This window comes from Meles meles, chromosome 2 (genome assembly GCF_922984935.1).
Source record: "Meles meles chromosome 2, mMelMel3.1 paternal haplotype, whole genome shotgun sequence".
Taxonomy (NCBI): domain Eukaryota; kingdom Metazoa; phylum Chordata; class Mammalia; order Carnivora; family Mustelidae; genus Meles; species Meles meles.
This window is the reverse complement of record NC_060067.1, coordinates 109,691,546-109,707,143: the sequence shown is the minus strand read 5'-3', so window position 1 is coordinate 109,707,143 and position 15,598 is coordinate 109,691,546. Positions and strand designations below refer to the sequence as shown.

The 15,598-nt window shown below is 34.1% G+C and overlaps 1 protein-coding gene across 2 annotated transcripts in view; it reads right to left on the bottom strand.

The window, feature by feature from the left end:
• Nucleotides 1–46: 46 nt before the first annotated feature.
• DNAJB14 (DnaJ heat shock protein family (Hsp40) member B14) overlaps nt 47–15,598 on the bottom strand; it is a 45,607-nt gene continuing 30,055 nt past the window's right edge. Inside the window, exons 5-8 of one of the 2 annotated variants that reach the window (XM_045997757.1) lie at nt 13,179–13,273; nt 12,307–12,416; nt 11,285–11,461; nt 47–4,972 (exon numbers count right to left, since the gene is read on the bottom strand). In XM_045997757.1, the coding sequence (XP_045853713.1) occupies nt 4,936–4,972; nt 11,285–11,461; nt 12,307–12,416; nt 13,179–13,273 (419 nt within the window). In that variant the 3' untranslated portion in view covers nt 47–4,935. The remainder of the gene's footprint in view (nt 4,973–11,284; nt 11,462–12,306; nt 12,417–13,178; nt 13,274–15,598) is intronic. The other variant, XM_045997756.1, reaches the window with a different exon arrangement.

Below are 15,598 nucleotides of genomic sequence, written 5' to 3'. Positions count from 1 at the left end.
AATAAATAAGATCTTTAAGAATATAAAAGATGATAAAAACACATCCTTTACAGTGAGAACAGACCTTCTTTTTATTCATATATTGAGATAAACTGCAGAGACTGAAAGACAAAAATTCATCACAAATCATTCAGCAGAACATTCATTAAAAATCAAATGCATTTTCTTTAACAGAGTTCTCACACAGAAAATTTTATAAGTCTGATATCACATTAAGTATTTTACAAATCAGACATTTTTAAATCTAATTGTATAATCTTAAATGCACTATAGACAAAGTAAGATCTCCTTTACCAGTTTCACTTCATTTAACTTACACAAGGCTTCCATTAAAATTTCATCACACCTTGAAAATTAGCGCAGCTTTTAAAAAACACATGATTTAAACCTTAAATGGAAGAAAGTCTTACGTAGCCATTGAAAAAATGAAAACAAAAATAGGTAAGAAGCATTTCTTAATATAAACAAATTACAAAATATCATTTATGTGTGAGTTTCGTTCTTCTCATTGGTATAGTCAGCCAACTCAAAAACAATTCATTTTGAAATGCTTAAAATACTCCAGTGTCACCGGAAAACCTCTATTATTTTAGTGGTACTCTCAAATGGCAAAGTAGAATCAGACTGGAATGTCTCGACTCCTGTGCCAAAGCGAATAAGACTTGCTCAAATTCATGCCGGGTGTCATTGCTGTGCAGTTACGAGGCAGCTTGGCAGCAAGGCAACCAATAATCCCAATTGTTCATAATAACTTACTAAACTAGACACTTTGGGAAACACTTCTTACCCCTACATAGTTCTATTGCTAGAGACAGAAACATACAATTATATATTTTTTTTTTCATACAATTATATTTTGAAGTATGGGCCTTCTAATAGGAATCTCAGTTGTAAAATTTGAAAAGGATCAATGCAAAGAATTCACACCAATGAAATTCTGTGGAATGATTTTCAAAGTTAGAAATAAGAATATCCACTGCTAATGGAAGCCCTGCTTTGTGCAAACATAGTGTGGTATATATTAAACAATCACACATTTGAGGTATTAGCTGGAAAAATATATATATATATACACCTATACATAGACACATCCACAGAATATTCACAAGTCCATTGGCCCCAAAACCAGCAGATAATAACATTAAATGAGAACAAATCACATACCAACAGGAAAAAGTTACAGAGAACTTACAAAAAATGTGGTTATATAATCCTTAATATAAGGAGTATGTTTTGAAGTACTGTTTTGAAGGAAAATGTTTCCATTTATATGAAAGTGTCTCTAATAGTAATGGAAACCAAAAAAGCCTGAATTCTAGGACTGTGTTGCCTGTCAGATTATTAAAGGGACATGCAAGAATTCCTTAAAGATCCTCATTCTACTCACTTCTTTGTAATTACAAATTAGAACTTAAAAAGTTTTGTAGGTTATTGTTATACTACTCTTTCCTTTTTCATTTGTTTATAGAGAATTTTACAGATTTTAACTAGGCAATAGTCCAATGTAGCCAACAGACACAGTTTTTTAGCTATTTAGTAAGGATTAAAATTCCGATTAATTGTTCATTTTCAGAAGTTTTCCTGTTCAGATAAGAAAAAGGATTATGAATGCCCTTTCAGTTTGCTTCACTCAGGATGAAGACAGATGGTAACATGAACCTAAGCTTCATGTAGGGAAGCTGAATAAATGCACAGATTCTCCTTTTGAACCATATGGTCCTTTGACGTAACACTTACTTAACTGGAAAGATGGCTCATTTGGTTCTCAGGTCAACATCAAAAAATATTTCACTTCTTTAACACGTGGGAGATATTTTTAAGGAAATATATGGGAATGTGTTATTAATAATATGTCACAGTTATTAAATATAACAGCTGCATTTAAAACTTACAGATCAACAAAGAAAAATTGGAGAGGGTAATCATTTCTCTCACTATACACTATTTTAAATACTAATGAAGTTAAGATTTAACAAGAAGAAAACTTGAACATAAAAGTGCAATCACAGTAAAGGGCTGGACCTCCACATTCCTGTTCCTGTGAACACCTGAGCTGACACGAAAGCAGAGTGGCTTAATGCACTGGCATATACATGCCTTAAGGATTTATTCGTCTATCAAATCTCTGTAAATTATAAAGAAAAATGCAGTGATTATGAAACAAATACTTATTTAAGCATTCAAATGAAATTTATTCCCAAAATATATTGTTTTTATTAGATGGATTAAACTTGAATTTTTCTCATTGAGAATGAAATTCTCAGATTTGATCAAAACAAATTTTGAAGCTTATAAGCGACTAGTACCAGTCTACTTTGGAACTAAGGAACCAAAAAAGGAGGAGAAAAGGTACTATTTACTTTCCACCAAATCCTCACAAGGACAATATTCATATGTATGTGTAAAAAGAGATAAAAGTGTAAAGCATTAATAAATATAGTTGCTGCCAAACTTCTAAAATACCAGTTTGAAAGGCTAGTAATGCAGCATTAAAAGACTGAGAGCTTTCAGGCAATGGTTAAAATGAACAGTACAACTTATCAAATGAAACTGCAAAGCTTGTGTAGTAAAAATAAGATGGCAAAATGTTGGGATTTTTATTGTAAGAACAGCACACATGAAAACCTTACATCTCAAGACAGGTCAAATCTTCCTTTTTAGAATTAACACAAAATTTTAAGACTACTTGGTTGGGCCTTTACACCAAAATATAGATGACATTGAAGACTTAATCTTTCCTTGCATACTTTGTATGTGGTTTAAATTATCAGGCACTCGATCAGTTATTTCTCACAGTTGTTTGAAAATTTTATTTTATCAAACACATTTTCCCAAACATTTTATGAAATGTGATGGAATGCAGCGACGGAAATATAATACTGTCCAAAAGCCATATATGACTTCATAATCTACAACTTAATAACTTCATCTATCCTCATAAAGCCAAGATTAAAGGAAAAAGAATCACTCAAGAGTTCAATTCACATTAGCGTCAATCACAGTAGTGTAAATTTCCCATTATAACTGGAAAAATAAATGGATGAAATTTTTTCATTTAAAGTTCTGTAAGTTTTCAGATGTATATGAATTTTCGAAGTTAGAATGCTATGAACTTATTTTCTAAAAATTCATTCTGCAGGCTCAAGAACATATTTAAATTTGTATTTTCTTTTAAGCACTGCTTTTTTTTTTTTTTTAATTTAGAAGTTTCATTTCTAAAAGAAAACTGGTGAAGCTGTCCAGTTTTCCTAGGGCAGTATGTTATTTAGTGTAACTCACTAATTCATTCGGATATTTTTACTGATTTACCTGGAAAAGGGGATACAAGAGAACATTTTAAAAAGAATGGTCATTTTAGCAGTTTTATTCAACAAAGGCTATAAAATCAACTACAGTCAGAAAAAAAATCTTTAAACAAAAGAACACTGCCACTAGAACTAGCATGCTTTCACACATACAAAAAATCACCAAAGATGCATTTGTGTTCCATTAACTGAATATGAAGCAAAATCATTAAGATATTAGAACTGATAAACACAGAAGACTAGAAATCAAATAGTTTCATACTCAATATACAGGCACCAAAAGTTTCAATTTCCAGCTTATTTTTCTAATTTATATTATGGATTGAATTACAGAGAGCTTACTCCTATAAGATTAATTGAATTACTCAACGGCAAATAGTTTTTAGCTCAGAATTTTGTAAGGATAACTTGCTATAAATCACTATTCTACCTGCTGCTATATTTCTGCTCACTGTTGCACATGGCCAAACAGATCATGCTCTGATCAAGTAAGTGTGCTGTAATCTACTTATATGTTTAAGAGTTGGCAATCAGGTTAAAAGGCACAAGCTTCGATTTTGTAGTATTTTTCTCTTATTACTCATTTGTAGAAGAACCCATTTATTTTGGATCCTGCTCAAATGATAACTAAGAAGAAACTAAAATTTCCAAGGGGGGCAAAACAGGTGGGTCCTCTTCTTCATAAATCTTAGCAGTCTTTAAAGACAAACATATAAACATGTGGTGGGGCCTTTGAATTACTGGAATTGCAAATTTCATAACTTCAATTTACTGTTGAAGACCATTTTTGTTTAATATCTACATAGCCATTTCCTCATATTTTCTTTAAAATCTATCAGTATAGCATTTCATTTCTATGCATGGCTTAGCAATTCATAAAACTAAATAGCAAACTGATACTCTACACCAGTTCGTGTATCTCAATATATATTCTGGAATATAATGGCAATATTAAAAATATCAATTCCCTCTAAGCTGATAATACTACAAGATTTACACAGTTAAATAGCTTTTTGTTGTTTCTTTTCTTTTTGAGAAAGTTTCATTGCTTAAACTCCACAAACATTCGACATCTGACAAGAAAAACGTAATTTTGTCACAGACCATGTATTCTATCAGTTTAAACTAAAGTGTCTCATGGAGTTAAATACTAAAAGAATTTAAATAAAAATGCAGTAACTCATATGTACACAAAATGATCATTCCATAAATATTTACATGACCAAAGGAAACATGAAGAATCACTAAAACTGGAAATGGCTATAGGTGTGATAATCCCTTCTCAAGACATTTTTAGTTAGGAACAACATAAGCTTTAAAAGTGAAAATAATTGCCAGAAGCGTAACTAAAACATTAATTTTAGTTTTCAGTTCCCTACTATTTAAAGGAGCCAGTAGGTCAAAAACAGTCCAAGATTTCAGGGACCAACTATTCAGTTTAGTTTTTAACATCCAATCTTTTTCTTTAGCTCTCATGATAAAACTAAACTTACTTACAGAAAAAATAAGGAGTACGCTAAATGGTATAAATACAATCCCAGTTCATCCTCCTTTATAAATACTGGTCAGCCGCTCCAATTCTTTACAGTTGTCCATGCTCAAGGCGTCTGCCTTCCTTCGAAGCCGATCATCACGGTATACTTTTGCTGCATACTGCATATCTGTTTCTGTTAACAAACAAAAATATTTTGCTAAGTAGATAATAATTTAGATCACCTAGCTATTTAAGCTGAAATGCTGTTTAATAGAAACCCTTCAATAGTATTTCTATTAACTGACATTTTTTTAAAAAAGAAAGAAATCCGAGTATTGCTCTAAAAGACTTTGGAAGCCTAGCATGTAAAACAAACACAGCTATTCTGCGAAAGAAATGAAAATAAAATCCTATCAACCCAACACTTTCTCTCATTCCTGTCCTCAGTGGTTTAAAACCTAGTGTTCTAAAGAAGCATCCTCTTGACCTTTCATACTAAAGATAAATTATATGCTATTCAATCCTGCTAGTGGTTATTTTGCTGTGACCTCTTGTTAAGGTTTCAATTAATTATGCCAGGACTTGAGTAGAAAAATTTGGAATCTTGTCCCGTGTTTGCTTGAATTAAAGAAGAAAATCTTACTGAAGGAACGCAAAAGGGAAAAAAGCTCACTATAGAATCACAGTAGTGTTATTTGGCAAATGAGTACTTCTGAGACTTCCTTCAGTATGTGGGTAGCATTACTAAAGAAAAATAAATGGACTATAGATCTTTAGGGAACTGTTCCTTGCTACCTTCTGTTACTCTCAGTCATCTCACTGTTTATTAACACTTCCAAAGGGTGGGGCACTTAGAAAAGATGTAACAAGACCCAGTAAAAAAGTCGGTTACTTTCCGGAAAACAATGGCCAAAGTAAAGGACATCAGTCAGGACCACATTCAAAACATATTCTCAGCAAAAGTATATCCTCTTTTTAAGGATCTTCAGAAATGACCTTTTATTCAGTCAATCCAGCTAGGATTTAACAACTCAATCAAAATTTCAAAATTGCTCCATTCCCCGCCCCCCTGCTTTACCTTTGGGAAAAATTTTTTAATTAAATTAAAAAAATTTTTTCCATTAACGTATAATGTATTATTTGCCCCAGGGGTACAAGTCCATGAATCATCAGGCTTACACATTTCACAGCACTCACCATAGCACATACCCTCCCCAATGTCTATAACTCAACCACCCTATCCCTACCCTTCCCACCCCACTAGGAACCCTCTGTTTTGTGAGATTGAGTCTCTTATGGTTTGTCTCTCACCTGATCCCATCTTGTTTCATTTTTTCCTTCCCTACCCCGCTTCTCAAACTCCTCATATCAGAGAGATCATATGACAATTGACTGATTGACTTATTTCACTCAGCATAATACCCTCTAGTTCCATCCATGTCATTGCAAATGGCAAGATTTCATTTTTTTTGATGGCTGCATAATATTCCATTGTATATATATACACCACATCTTCTTTGTCCATTCATCTGTTGATGGACATCTGGGTTCTTTCTACGGTTTGGTAACTGTGGACATTGCTGCTATAAACATTCAGGTGCATGTGCCCCTCGGAACACTACATTTGTATCTTTAGGGTAAATACCCAGTAGTGCCATTGCTGGGTCTTAGGGTAGCTCTATTTTCAACTTTTTGAGGAAACTCCATACTGTCTTCCAGAGTGGCTGCTCCAGCTTGCATTCCCACCAACAGTGTAGGAGGGGTCCCCTTTCTCTGCATCTTTGCCAACATATATCATTTCATGACTTGTTAATTTTAGCAATTCTGACTGGTGTGAGGTGGTATCTCATTGTGGTTTTGATTTGTATTTCCTTGATGACAAGTGATGTTGATCTTTTTTTTTCCATGTGTCTGTTGGCCATCTGGATGTCTTCTTTGCAGAAATGTCTGTTCATGATTTCTGCCCATTTCTTGATTGGATTATTTGTTCTTTGGGTGTTGAATTTGATAAGGTCTTTATAGGTTTTGGATACTAGCCCTTTATCTGATACGTCATTTGCAAATATCTTCTCCCGTTCTGTCAGTTGTCTTTTGGTTTTGTTGACTGTTTCCTTTGCTGTGCAAAAGCTTTTGATTTTGATGAAGTCCCAATAATTCACTTTTGCCCTTGCTTCCCTTACCTTTGGCGATGTTTCTAGGAAGAAATTGAGGAGGTTGCTGCCTGTGTTCTCCTCAAGGATTTTGATGGATTCCTGTCTCACAATGAGATCTTTCATCCATTTTGAGTCGATCTTTGTGTGTGGTTTAAGGAAATGGTGTCCAGTTTCATTCTTCTGCATATGGCTGTCCAATTTTCCCAACACCATTTGTTGAAGAGACTGTCTTTTTTCCATTGAACATTCTTTTCTGCTTTGTCAAAGAATAGCTGACATTGGAGTTGAGGGTCTATTTCTGGGCTCTGTATTCTGTTCCATTGATATATGTGTCTGTTTTTGTGCCAGTACCATACTGTCTTGATGATTACAGCTTTATAATAAGAGCTTCAAGTCTGGAATTGTGATGCCACCAACTTTGGCTTTCTTTTTCAACATTCCCCTGGCTATTCGGGGTCTTTTCTGGTTCCATATAAATTTTAGGATTATTTGTTCCATTTCTTGGTAAAAAAATTGGCTCCATCTCCTTTATTTGAGGCACTTGTAAAATCCTTTTGCAGATGTGTCTTCCCAGATGAGGTAGATAAACCCAAGTTCACAGAGCTAATAATGACAATTTAGATTCTAAGGCAAACTTCCAACTCCTAACACAATATTCTTTCCATTACTTCAAATTACTGCTTGTATTTTATAAAACACCTATTGTATCAATCTAGACATTAGGGAGTGTTAGAAATGACTGCAAAATGGAAAAACACTGGTTAAAAAAAAAACTCTATTGGCCAACATTTTGATGACACTAACTTATAAAACAAGATGAGTTCATTCTAATCAACAAGTAAAACATTCAGTGGATTAATTAATATTATATTGAGTTCCTCTAACTTCCATCTTCATTTAAAACCCCTAACTTCTAGAGGCGCCTGGGTAGCATCTGCTTTCGGCTCAGGTCATGATCCCAGGGTCCTGAGATTGGGCTCCCTACTCAGCATCTGGCTCCCTGCTTCTCCCTCTCCTTCTCGCTTGTGCTCTCTGTCACTATCTCTGTCTCTCTTTCTCTCTCTCAAATAAATAAAAATCTTAAGAAAAAATAAACCCCCTAACTCCAGATGTTCTGAACTTTTAAAGTTTTATTTTGAAAATTTCAAGGGGTGCCGGGTAGCTCAGTTGGTTATGTCTCACTTTGGCTCAGGTCATGATCTCAGGGTCCTAGGATCTAGCCCCAAATTGGGCTCCCTGCTCAGCAAGGAGCCAGCTTGTCCCTCTTTCCCTCCCCCTAGCCCGTGCTCCATCTCTCTTTCTCTCAAATAAATAAAATCTTAAAAAATTTTTTTCAAACCTACACAAAAATTAGAGTAATACAATGAACACTCTAAAACTCTTTACCCCTTGATTGACCAATTCTTCACATTTTGTCAAATTTGCTTTAGCTCTCTCTATAATAAAAGCTGTTATTGTTGTGGTAGTTATTATTATTTTGCAAAACCTTTTGAGAATAAGGTGCAGACATCATACCTTTCATTCCTAATTACTTCAGCATGTTTCTCATAAGAACAAAGGCATTGTCTTACATAACCACAATACAATTTTCAAATTCAGAAATTTAACAATACTATAATCCTATTATCCATATATAGTTCATATTCCTATTTCGCCAGTGGCCCCAGTGATGTGCTTTATAGACATTTCCTCCCCTCCCCATCCATGATCCAATGCAGGATCATATGTTGTACTTAATTGTCTTTTCTTTTTAGTCTTTAAGAGTTATGTCTTGTTCCACTGACATTGTTGAATATAAGCAAGTTATTTTATAAATAATGACTTAATAAAATCAGATTTAGTTAAAACTTCTGATAGTAAATGTAAAAGACACACATATGATTGTGTACAATATAGCTGTCGATAGCTTGGTATAGTAAACAGAAAACAGACTGAAAGTCAGTGAAATATTAACACCAATCTCGCCAAATGATTAAAAGATTAAAGTATACCGGGCAAAAACACTTGGCTTATAGTATGGATAGAAAAAAAAAAAAACAATTATAATTATAGTAAGTAATAATATTGAACACTTACTGATGCAGGATATTATGCTAAGTGGTAACGTGTATTATCTGTTACAGTCCACATTTTAATGATGACATAAGTGATATATAGAGAGGTTAACTAACTTGGCTTAGGTAACATGTTGGTTGAGCCAGGTTCTTGTGTTGCAAGGCAGCCTCAGAGCCTGGACTTTGGCTATAACATTATACTATCTTCCATAAATATGAATATCTTTTCCCTCCTTCTTTCTATTTATATAGTCAATGTCCCAATTATTTAAGGTAATAGGATTTAAGTATGTATAATCCAAAAATCGCCCCTATGTGGCTGAAGATTAGAATTTGTATTCAAAAGGTAATATATTTAATGTGTTAGTCATTCTTTTGACACAAATAAGCAGGTCTTTCATGTATTCATTCTTATGAATTCATTAATCCTTCACCTAATTATTCATATATCCATCAAAAGTTTACCACCTGGGGCGCCTGGGTGGCTCAGTGGGTTAAAGCCTCTGCTTTCAGCTCAGGTCATGATCCAAGGGTCCTGGGATCAAGCCCCACATCGGGCTCTCTGCTCAGCAGGGAGCCTGCTTCCTCCTCTCTCTCCCTGCCTGCCTCTCTGACTAGTTGCAATCTCTGTCTATCAAATAAATAAATAAAATCTTAAAAAAAAAAAAAGTTTACCACCTGCCTATGATGTGCCAAGGATTGTGTAAGGCACTAGGCATCAAAAAGTGAAATGAAATGAAGTAAGAAAGATTTGGCATTCACTGCCTTTAAAGACCTTCTGCCAGTGCAGTTTCTCAGCCTGAGCAGTGTCAGCTTTTTGGGCCAGACAAATCTTTGTTGTGGTGCTATCCTGTGGATTGTGGGATGTTTAGGATGTTTAGCAGCACCCTGGCCTCAAGCCTTTAGGTGCCAGCAATAATCTCTTCCACCCCCATCCTGTGCTGACACACAAAAAGTTTCCAGATATTATCAGACGTAATGCAAAGCAGAGGCAAACCACTCCCATTTGAAAGCCTCTAGTCTAAGGTAACATTCTCCAAACTGAGAACATACTGATTTCACAGACTCAGAGCCTGAGACACCAATGAAGTTGTATCTCTTCTAATTGCCACTATATAGAACATAGATGAAGAAACCAAGGCCAGAGATAAGAACTTTCTTGGAAGTATACAAAGATTATGTTTTATCGAATTTTCGCTAGTAGATGAGAGATGATAACCATTACCATTTCTGGGCATTTTACTACATGTGAAACACTTTACTGTCTGATTTAATTTTCACAACAAACCCATAAAGTTGGGTATTACTGAGAAGACTGTGGGGCACAGTGCCTGGATTCTGGAGACTAATGGACTGTTTGAATCATGGACTACCTCTGTGGCCCTGGGCAAGTTACTAAATTCTCTTTGCCTCAGTTTCCTTGTATCTAAAATGGGTATAACTTTACCATGTTATTGTGGAGATTAAATGAGTTAATATATATAAAGTGCTTAAGACAGTCACTGAAACAATGGGTATTATATAAATGACAGTTATTTCTTCCTCCCACTCATCATCATTATCCATTTTACACCTGAGGGAATAAAGAAACAAGTTAGAATATTTGGCCCTAGTCACTCAGCTAGGATTCAACTTTAGCTTGTTTAATTCTGAAGTTTACAGTATACTGTCTACATTATTATTTATAACAGTCAGGAAAACAATAACCATAACAACACTAGCGTCATATGCAGCATCTCTGTAGATTCTAATGGTCAAGCTTTTATAGGTGGAACTGCTTCTTAAGTTATGGAAGTTGAGGCTGGAAAAGGCTAAACAAATTCACCAGGTGTTCCTAGTTATGTACAGAATAAATAAAGGAAAATGGAATGTCAACAGAACTCATTATACATTAAGTGTTAAATGTTTAAGTTAAATTAATGAAGAGTTTCAAACTTTACTCTGAAACAGGATTCATATTAAAACTGATGACACAGCTAATGTGCCAGAGTTTTTTTTTTCTTAGTGGTACATAAAATAATGACGCATGTTACAATTGACAACACCTTAAATACAATATAGTATTATTCATTTACTCAACCAAATATTTATTGATAACAACACCACAAATACCATTGACTAAGAAGAGCTTGCTATGTGCCAAATACTGTTACAAGGCCATATAAAACTTACTGTCTTAAGTACTGAGCTCCAATTATGATGCCAGGCAATTCTAGAACACTTTCTGAGTAGGGAAATCTACAGTAATCAATTCCAAAGACTCTGATTGAGTTTTTAAATGTTAAAGATTTCATAAACTTACTTTGCTGTCTTTCTTTCCAGCAGTTATTTCGAATATTAGTCACATAATCTTCTTCTACACTCTTCTCCACTTTTTGTAATAATATTCCTTTATATTCATTTTTAAAGTCCTTGTTGACATAATAAACGACACCCAAGTTTTCTGTTTGCATTTTAATAGTTTGTCCTGATCCACTGTAAAAGAAATGCTTGATCATTATTTTTTAATTAAAATTGCACATTTTGATCCTACTACTACAAACCAAGCTAACAAAAACAATTAAAAATAATTAAAAAGTTAATATTGGTAATCATTTATTTACATTATTTCAAATTGCCTAAAACCACCATCCATGTCATAAAAAGTAATCATATTTTAATATAGTATGGTTCTTTTAAGTTCTTTCAAGTTTTATTTAATAAAAATCTTACTTAAAAATAAAAAGTTACTTCTCATTTTTAGGCCACTCTATTTTAAATACTGTAAAATCACTGATAATATGATTTTATCAAGTTTCCCTTATGTTCACCGTATTACACTAAAGTTTTCTAGAATGCATATTGTGTTAAATTTCCTTTTTGTCCTGATCTCTTATATATAAGTATATTGCGGAAAAATACTTCATATAACAAAAAGTAATATTTGCTTTTCTTTAATCAGTATTTTACAAAGAAAAGAATGAAGTCATTTACTCCTCAATGATATAAATCTATATAACATCAATTATAAACCTACTTTTGTCTTTGAAGTATTTTTGTCTTTTAAACTATTTTTTGCCTTTGATTTCAACATATTACCTATCACATTAAATTGCTATCAAGTTCAAAAATAGTACTTCTGTCTTTATCCACGTGGAACAGAAATGTAACTAACATGATAATACAAATTTATCACTCGAGTAACTATTTTTCAAATTAGAAATTTTAAAATCTGGTATACTTGTAGTAATAGAAGATTACTTAGAAGTTGAAGAGAACACAAGGCCCTTTAAAGGAAGTTAGATAAAAAACAATTAAAAAAAATTCACTTAGCTACTTACGATCTGGGATATAAGGAATAAGGAGGATTAGAGACCATCAATTGGCTTAATAATGACACGAGGATCAATACAATAATGGGCATCAGCTGGATAAACACAGAAAAACCTCCCTACAAAAAAATCATCAAAAAATAATAAATTGTAATATAGTTGTAGTTGTTAATAATCTAACAGCTGTCATATATTTTTAGAGACAGAAAGGACATTTGAGATCATCTGGTTTAGTGCTTTCAAATCTGCCAGATCATACCAGCTGCCTGGAGTGATTCTTAAAAATACCACTTTCCATGTGCTTTATGTAGAGACCACGATTTGGAAAACACTGACATAAACTGACTTCATGTTACAGATGAGGAAGTTCTCTGTCTTTCTTGCAAAACATCTTTCCCTTGACTTTGAGGGTGACATGCGGAAGCAGATGAGTGGCAGAGCTAGGGCCCAGGCCTTTCAATTTCTGGTCCAGTGTTCTTTCCATTTACCTTCTTTCTACTCCATGTAATTTAAGAGCTATATGCAGCTGGGTATAACACATTAGAACAAGGAAAGTAACTTCCAACTGAAGTTCTTCAGTATTAGTTCTAAATGTTTTAGGACCAACAATGAGAACTTCAAAGCATGCATACTGCAGGAGTATTTTCATCAGAGTTATAGAACAACAAACTCAGAGGTATCATTTTGCCCACCACCCCGCACCTTCACTTCTACCCCTGCTCCCTCAATATCCCTAAAAACTGTCTAGTCTCTACTGAATACATCTGGTATGAGAACACTCATTATTTTCTTTTAAAACAACTTGTCCTATTTTCAGACAACTCTAATTGCTTTTGCTGAGCAGAAATCTGCCATTTTGCGACTTCTTATCATAAACATACATCTCCTCTTTCTTCTTCTCTTTCATGTCCACTATGTCGATGCTGATGTTGATGGCTATAACCAGCTCGTCCATTTGAAAATGAATGTACACTACCTAAAAAATTAAAAGGTTAAATTAAGGAGAGCAACTTCGATCAGAAAAATCATATTTTCTTCTACATTTTTACATTTTTTAAAGATTTTATTTATTTATTTGAGAGAGAGTGAGCAAGAGAGAGAGCATGAACAGGGGAAGGTGCAGAGGGAGAAACAAGACTCCCTGCTGAGCAGGGAGCCCAATGCAGCTCAGTTCCAGAGCTCTGGGATCATGACCTGAGTCGAAAGCAGATGCATAACTGACTGACACACCCAGATGCCCCTTCTTTTACATTTTTAATTTGACTTTTTTAAACTACTAAAATAATGCATGTTTGAGTAGTGAATGCTTATTGCCCTTTTCTCCTGTGAGTAAAGGGGGATAAAAACAAAAATGATTCTTCCCAGACTTTGCTTCATTTAAAGTAGAAGTTCTCATATGTGGAATTTAAGAAACAAAAGAGAAGAAGATATAGGAGTGGGGTGGGGGGAGCAGGGAGGAGAGGGGGAAAGAAACCATAAGACATTCTTAATGATAGAGAACAAACTGAGGGTTGATGGAGGGAGGTGGGTGGTTGATGGAAGGAGGTAGGTGGGTGATGGATATTAAGGAGGGCACTTGTGATGAGCACTGGGTCTTGTATGTAAATGATGAATTATTGACTTCTACTCCTAAAACCAATATTGCACTGTATGTTAATAAACTGGGATTTAAATACACATTTTTAAAAAGTAGAAGTTCTGGGACACCTGGGTGACTCAATACATTAAGCATTCGTTCGCCTCTGGCTCAGGACACGATCCCAGGGTCCTAGGATGGAGCCCTGTATGGGGCTCCCTGCTCAGTGGGGAGTCTGCTTCTCCCTCTGCCTGCAGCTCCCCCTGTTTGTGTCCTCTCTCTCTGACAAATAAGTAAATAATAAATAAATAAAATCTTTAAAAAGGTAAGAAAAAAATTCAAAAAGTAGAAGTTCTTTCTTCATGAAAACTTGAATAAGAGTTCCTGCCTAATATTGCACCCATAGAGGACTTCTGTTGTGGTTGGTTGTTTTTACAATTCTTGAGTTATCACTCTGAAAATCTGCTTTCCTCATTTATCAATGAATCACAAAACCTCTAGAAATCAAGACTTTTTTTTTAAAAAAAAATGATTATAATAGGAGCGCCTGGGTGGCTTAGTGGGTTAAGGCCTCTGCCTCCGGCTTGGGTCATGATCCCAGGGTCCTGGGATAGAGCCTCGCATTGAGCTCTCTGCTCCACGGGGAGCCTGCTTCCTCCTCTCTCTCTCTCTCTCTACTAGTGATCTCTGTCTGTCAAACAGGTAGATAGAATCTTTAAAAAAAATGAGTATAATATATTCATACAATATACTATGGTAGAGATGGACAACAATTTGTTAAAACATTCTGCTACTGATAGACTTTTAGGTTGTTTTCAAATAAGGTGAGCAATCAGAAATATTGACACAAAGTAAATTATAACAAACAGAAGAACTGTAACTCAAAATTAACTACTACCTGAAAGATTTCTGATTATTCCTAGCATATTTTCCGTCAAAATTACTAGTCTGAATAATTTTTCTGTGAGAAGTAATTATATATCCAAATATGTCAAAATATACGCTATATTATATTATTCAGTCATTAATTTGTATTTACACATTCTCTTCCCTTCAAGGATGCTTTACAAAATGCCATATCAATGACCATAATCTTTCTCAATAATATTCAGACAGGGCCATCAGACCAAAGTATATTGCTACACTCATAAAGCTTCTCCTAATTTTGAATCGAGTGTTTAAAACTTAGCATTTAAATAAATGTTGTAAACATGACTGGAGCTATAATTTTAACTACCTTATAGGAGCTATTCTGAAAGAAAATTAATTTTCACAGAACTCATAGTAAATATAAGTAGCGTTCAATACAACTTATGCTGGTAGTATAAAATCAATTCATTTAGTAGTACCTCTATACAGTATTTTACTTTGATAGCCTAGTTCAACTAATTATTTCTCTCTTAATATAATTTTGAAAACCCATTTACTTTATATATAACCTATGAATCAGACCTTTTAATATTTCAATGGAAAGTATCTCCAAATACATCCAAATTAGCAATTTATAATGTTATGAATGAAATATCTACACAGATCTTCAGAGAACCAAAGTCAAATCTTCATCTGGGGTATAGGATACCTCCTGTAATTGTAATAGCGTTTAAATAAGACACTGCCAGTGGATTTCCTACTTACACATCCTTTTTTCAGCTTTATATAAAATAGAGAATATCTTTACTCCTTTATTTTATTTTATTTTTTTTTTTTTTTAAGATTTATTTATTT